This window comes from Gymnogyps californianus, unplaced genomic scaffold (assembly GCF_018139145.2).
Source record: "Gymnogyps californianus isolate 813 unplaced genomic scaffold, ASM1813914v2 HiC_scaffold_47, whole genome shotgun sequence".
Classification (NCBI taxonomy): domain Eukaryota; kingdom Metazoa; phylum Chordata; class Aves; order Accipitriformes; family Cathartidae; genus Gymnogyps; species Gymnogyps californianus.
Window position 1 is genome coordinate 404,147 of NW_026114367.1, and position 6,584 is coordinate 410,730.

General features: G+C 54.0%; 1 protein-coding gene across 2 annotated transcripts; it reads left to right on the forward strand.

The window, feature by feature from the left end:
- Window positions 1-1,226: 1,226 nt before the first annotated feature.
- LOC127028897 (alpha-tectorin-like) lies at window positions 1,227-6,124 on the forward strand. Of its 2 annotated transcripts, XM_050914549.1 has the most exons (8): window positions 1,227-1,306; window positions 1,993-2,037; window positions 2,152-2,187; window positions 2,600-2,730; window positions 3,220-3,501; window positions 4,772-4,909; window positions 5,728-5,909; window positions 6,011-6,124. In XM_050914549.1, exons 2-8 carry the CDS (start codon window positions 2,001-2,003, stop codon window positions 6,012-6,014), a joined length of 810 nt encoding a protein of 269 aa, XP_050770506.1. In that variant the 5' UTR covers window positions 1,227-1,306; window positions 1,993-2,000; the 3' UTR covers window positions 6,015-6,124. The 2 variants fall into 2 exon arrangements, with proteins under 2 accessions (XP_050770506.1, XP_050770507.1); XM_050914550.1 differs by lacking the exon at window positions 1,993-2,037.
- Window positions 6,125-6,584: the final 460 nt, after the last annotated feature.

A 6,584-nucleotide genomic window follows, 5' to 3' on the forward strand; every position in this document is an offset into this window, starting at 1 on the left:
GCAGGGGACATTGCAATGGGTGCAGGATCTGCAGGGGACATTGTGATGGGTGCAAGATCCACAGGGAATGTTGCAATGGGTGCAGGATCCATACAAGATGTTGCAATGCGTGCAGGATCCACAGGGAACATTGTGATGGGTGCAGGATACACAAGGAACATTGTGATGGGTGCAGGATCCACAGGGAATGTTGCAATGGGTGCAGGATCCATAGGAGATGTTGCGATGGGTGCAGGATCCACAGGGAACATTGAAATGGGTGCAGGATCTGCAGGGGACATTGTGATGGGTGCAGGATCTGCAGGGGACATTGTGATGGGTGCAGGATCTGCAGGGCACGTTGCGATGGGTGCAAGATCCACAGGGAATGTTGCAATGGGTGCAGGATCCATAGGAGATGTTGCAAGGGGTGTAGGACCACAGGGGACATTGCAACGGGTGCAGGACCCACAGGGGACGTTGCGATGGGTGCAGGATCCACAGGGAATGTTGTGATGGGTGCAGGATCCATAGGAGATGTTGCAATGGGTGCAGGACCCACGGGGGACATTGCGATGGGTGTAGGACCCGCGGGGGACGTTGCGATGGGTGTAGGACCCGCGGGGGACATTGTGATGGGTGTAGCACCCTCAAGCCCTCCCTGCTAATATTATTTAATATTTCTTTGCCGTCGCAAATGCCTTTGGACGAATAAATCCCGCTGCACGCACGACGTCCCCAGCTGCCCCCCCAGCACCCTTCTGAGGCTTTCACTCTTCCCCCCACTGCTGAGACCGACCTCCCCCCCCACCCCCCACCCCAAAAAAATTTCATCAGACTGCTGGAAACGATGCCCTCGCAGCACGTTTCGCCCAGTGACCTCCTGGCCGCTGCCTCCAGGGGTGGCGGCGGGGTAACGGGGTGTTTTTCCTGAGATTAATGAGAACGATCCCTTACGGGAATTCCCGAGAACTGCAAGGTCACCCCGCATCTGCCGCCTCGCCTTGCCAAAACCTTATCTGGGATTTAGAAAACATCGGGAGGAGCCAAATGTCTCCCGTGTCCCGAAATTTGCCTCTCCGGAGATCCCGGGGGACTACGGATCCACGCTGCCTTGATGGGCAGAAAGTTGGCGGAACCCACCGTGTTTACGGGGTTGGGTGGTTTTTTTTTTTCGCGGTGGAGGGGGGCCAGGAGGGCTGCGTGTTAAAAGAAGGAGCAGGATGTGATAGAAAACCCATTTCTTGGTGGCTGAGCTCGTGTCGGTGCCTTTTTGCTCCTCTTTTCACCTTTTCCTGGGGAAATCGGGACACAGCGAGATCTCGAGGTAAGAGTTTTTAATTTCCGTTGCGAATCTCCCCCGCTCCCTTCAATCCCTTCCCTTCGAATTGCTTCAAATCGCATGAATCCGAGTGGTCGCCCTCTCTTCAAATGGCTTAGAAATTGCAAAAATCGAGCAGGAATGCGAAAGCATCCGCTTCGGGGCAAAGGAGGATCGAGCTGCTCTGGATCCGGAGTTTGTTTTGCACGATGCACACGCGGGCGCTCATCAAATCACCCCGTTCACATTCGCGCGTCCTCCATCCTGCCTCAGTTTCTCTTTTTCCAGCCAGGAAAACACCTAGGCGGGGTTTTATTTTTCACTAAACCCACTCCAATTTAGGCCTAGCTTTGCTCCGGGGGGTGATTCCCGTAGGTGCGACCCTTGGGTTCAGTCCCCAGGTTGGAGCAAAACAGGACGAGCAAAGGGTTAAAATACACTCGGGAAATCGGATTTTTCTCCACTCTCGGTCAGGAATAAAAATAAAAACTGGCCGGGTCATGCGCTTCTTTAAAAAAAAAGGTCAAAATAATTCATCGCCCCCACGCCATGGGGCAAAAATGCCGTGAAAAGAGGACGGCTGGTGTTTTAATGCGAAACCTTTCACCTCCGGAGCATCGTTGGGCTGCTTCATCAGCTCGCCGGTCTTTTTTTTTTTTTTAATTTTTTACAGAATTTTTACAATTTTGCAGGAGCTGGGATGAAGCCCTCCTTCGCTTTCCTGCTCCTGATATTAGGTAGGTTAAAAAAAAAAAGAGAGAGCTTTCTTCTGAGGGCGCTGCTAGATGGAAAAGTCACGGGTGACGGTCGTTCCCGGGTTAATATTCCCCCCCTCCCCGTCTCTTCTCCAGGAGCTGCGATGAACGCCCAACGGGCGCAAGAAAAAGGTGAGGATTCAGGTTGCCGGCTCTTGCCTGAATAGACGGTATTTCCACCCAAAACGGGGTTGTTCCTGCTTTCGTTTGGGAAGCGGGAAGGGAGCAGAGCTTCCTCCCGGCTACGTTGTGGTTATACGGCAATCGGATGTTCTGCTTTTTTGCCCCGTTCGCCCTCAAATCTGCGTAGACGCCGTGCAATTCCCCCGGGGGGTAATTCCCTTCAGGCCCGGTGTCACCCCCAACCGTCGGACACCCAAGAGAAGTCACCCCCGGTTTTAGGTAACCCGGAGCAAACAGGTCCCATTTCAAATCAGAAAATCCCAAACCCGGCGGCTTTCACCCTAAAATGCATGAGGTTGGGAGGGGTTTGGGGGGGGGACGGGGGGTGTCCCCCAATACCTCAGCCTCTGCCTTCCTGCAGCATCCCTGCTCTACCCTTACGGCGTGGACGAGCATGACCATAAGAACCCCAAACTTGATGACGGGACGTCAAAGAAGCTCTCCCTCGCCGTGCCCTTCACCTTCTACAGCAAAAAGTACCAAACCCTTTACGTACGTGAGCCAAAAATTCCACGTCTTCCTTGCGTGTCTCCCCATTTTCCCATTTCCCGCCTCCCCCCCCCTTTTTTTTTTCCCCTTTTTCTCCCTTTTCCAGCCCATTTTGTCACTTGCCCCCCAACAAAACCTACCCGTCCACGGGATTGACCTTGGTTGCCTTAATAGGAAGGGTTTTTTTTTTTTCTGGTGGATCAAAGCATCCTCGCGTGGTCGGTGGCTCTTGGGAGGAGACCTACACCCTCCCGGAGCGGTGGTTGGCAGGTCCGTGGCCAAGTTTAGGGTGTTACATCCCACCGCCACCCTCGTTTTGATAGAGCGATAGCGACCTGAACACCTCCCGTGGGGTCGGAGAGACGCAGAAGACCACAACTGGATCCGGTGTCCATCTCCAGCATCCCACAACCGAGTCAAGGTGTTGACCCCATCGTAGGCCTCCAACATAGGTTGCCGCCACGTTGGCGTTGACTTGGTGATCTTTTGTAGGTGAACAACAACGGTGTGATTTCCTTTGACACCCCGGTCAAGCAATACACCCCCGACCCCTTCCCCCTGGCCGACGGACGCCCCTTCGTGACCCCGTACTGGGGGGACGTGAACAATGTACTGGGAGGGGATATCTTCTACCGAGAGAGCACCGACCCGACGCTGCTGGCTCGCATCACCGACGACATCAACCAATACTTCTCCAAGATCCCCTACACCGCCACGTGGGCTTTCGTGGCCACCTGGGACGACGTGGCCTACTACGGCTCTACCAGCAATAAGGTAAGGTCCACAGTGGTGACTTGAAGGCCTGGTAAGGCCACACGCGTGGAAATTAATGTCTTGTCTCGGTGCGGAGACAAGCACGTGGCCGCAGGCGAACGCGTTTTGGAGAGCGAAGCAACTCACGGCCTCAAACCTGTCACCAATTTGATGACTGAGGATCGAGACAAGCCAAAACCAGAGCTCTGCCGCAGCCGCTCAATTTGTTGGCCTTCACAACCCATTCATGGGCTCCCGCGACCCGTGTTGGCCTTTACGACCCGTGTGTTGGCCTTACAACCCGTGTGTTGGCCTTACAACCCGTGTGTTGGCCTTTACGACCCGTGTGTTGGCCTTACAACCCGTGTGTTGGCCTTACGACCCCTGTGTTGGCCTTTACGACCCCTGTGTTGGCCTTTACGACCCGTGTGTTGGCCTTTACGACCCGTGTGTTGGCCTTACAACCCGTGTGTTGGCCTTTACGACCCACTCATTGCCTCCCACGACCCACTCGTTGTCCTGATGACCCAGTTGTTGGCCCCGCAACCCTTTTGTTGGCCTTGCATTCCGTTCACTGGCCTCAGTGACCCACTCATTGGCCTTCGCAACCCATTTGTTGGTCTCATGACCCACTTGTTGGTCTCATGACCCATTTGTTCATCTCATGACCCACTTGTTGGCCTCATGACCCATTTGTTGGCCTCATGACCCATTTGTTCATCTCATGACCCACTTGTTGGCCTTACGATCTCTTCGATGGCCTTCGTGACCTCTTCCTTGCCCTTCACGTCCCATTCCCGGCCTTCCCGACCCATTCGTTGGCCTTCACGACCCATCCATCGGTCTTTGGCACCTATTCATTTGCTGTCGGGACATTTGAGGTGAGCGCGTATCCTCCGGTCCCTCTCTCCTACCTGCCGGCCCTGGATGGGTACCCAAAACCCCATGGAGTTCCTCAACTACTCCTAGGTGCTGACATCCACATTTTTACTCCCCAATTAATTTACGGGGTTTGGGGTTTTTTTTTCTGTGTTGAAAGCCAGCTTCTCCGCTACGCCGTTCTTCTGGCCACCTCGTGCAGAGAAAGAGGCTGTGGTAGAGCACCAAAAAATACTCGTCTGAAGGTAGACACCAAAAAACCGGCCCGGATGGGCCATGCCTCACCAAAACAGCTTGGTGCCCACAGCTCTGGGCAAGGAGTCTCCACCCGTCTGCGGCCCTCAGGGCTAAATCCCATCATTACCTGCTCGTCCCGTCACCGGTGGCGTCATCTTCCTCTTCCTTTTTGCAGGGCAACACCTTCCAAGCCGTCCTGACCACCGACACCAAGACGTCCTTCATCATCCTCAACTATTGGGATATCCAGTGGACTACGGGGGTGGCAAGCGACGGTGATCCCGAAACAGGTCTCGGAGGCACTCCGGCCCACGTACGTGGGGCTGAAGGAAAAAGGAGAGGGAAACGGGAGGAAGGGGGTTGAGGAATGGGGGAGGAGGTTGACGGGCGACGGTTTTTTTGGGACAACGCCAAGGTTTGCCGAAGGCAGGGCTTCGGCCCGCAACGTTTTCGGGGAAAACGGCACCGAAGGGAGGATTTTGGCCCATCGTTTTTTTTGTAGACGACGATGCCGAAGATAGGTTGGCCCGTAACGTTTTTTTGGGGACACCACCAGGTTCATCCAAGACCGGCAGTTGGCCTCTACCATTTTGGGGGGACAACAATGCCGATGGTAGGATGGTGGCCCCCAACGTTTTTTGGGGGGAAAACACCAGGTTCACTCACGGTAGAAGGTTATCCCGTCCCGTCTTCTGGGGACAACGATGATGAAGGTCGGAGGTCGGCCCACAACGTTTTTTGGGGGGGGGGAAACCACCACGTTTGCTCGTGGTCGAAGGTTGTCCCATACCATCTTCTGGGGACAACGATGACGAAGGTCGGAGATTGGGCCGCAACATTTTTGGGAGGAGAATGCCAGGTTCGCCGAAGGTAGGAGCTTGGCCTGTAACGTTTTTTGGGGGTTCACCAAAGATAGGAGGTCGGCCCGCAATGTTTTTTGGTGACACCAATGTTGAGGGGAGGAGGTTGGCCCACAACATTTTTGGGGGGGGGGGCCAACATCAGGTTCACTGAAGATTAACGTAATGTTTTTTGGGGGACACCACCACCACCGGCAGGAGGTCATCCAACACCGTTAATCCCTTGGGTGGGGTTAACCTTCCGATTCCTCCATTTTGGTTTCTTTTCCAGGCCGGCTTCAACAGCGGAGATGAAACCAACTTCTACAATATTCCCGGCTCCCAGACAGAAGCCATCATCAACATCACCAAGACCTCCAACGTCAACGTCCCGGGGCGTTGGGTCTTCCAAGTGGATGACTTTAAGGTGACGGGTGTCCCCCCCAAGGTCGCCGTCAGCAACAACTGCTTCTTGTAAGTTGGGGTTTCGGGGTGGGAACCTACGAAAAAAAGGCGAATTGAGAATCGCTGGGAAAATCGTTTCCTCCTCGTGAGCTCTTGGTTTCTTCTCGTAGATAAATCGAGGCGCCCGGGGCCAGAAGGACCGTCCCCGCATCGTCCCCGTCCCACGCGTAGGAGAAGGTGGCGCGACGGGATGCACCAACCTTTACCGGAGCAATAAAACCGCAGCTGAGACGCGGCGGCTCCCGTGTTGTCTTCATTCCGCGCGTGCGGCCGTCTCTTTTGAGGGGGTTTGGACCAGAATGCGTGAAATCGTCTTTTTTTTCTTTTTTTTTTTTGGCCTCCGTGCATTAATTTACCTTTTTTTGCACTCTGCGTGCGGGAATTTACAATTTTTTGCCCTCTGTATACGCAAATATACGAGGGGGGGGTGTGCGTGTGTGTCCGTATGCACACGTTCGTGATTTATTGCCCTCTGCCGGCATGAATTTAGGATTTTGGGGGGCCTGCATCTTCATGAATTGGTGATTTTTTTGCGCTCTACGGGCACGAATTTCGGAGTTTTTATGCCTCTCCGCGTGCATTTATGATTCTTTTCACGTCCGTGTGCACGCATTTATGATTCATCACCCTCTGCGGATGAATTTATCCTTTTTTTCACTCTCTATGCATATATTTATGACTTTT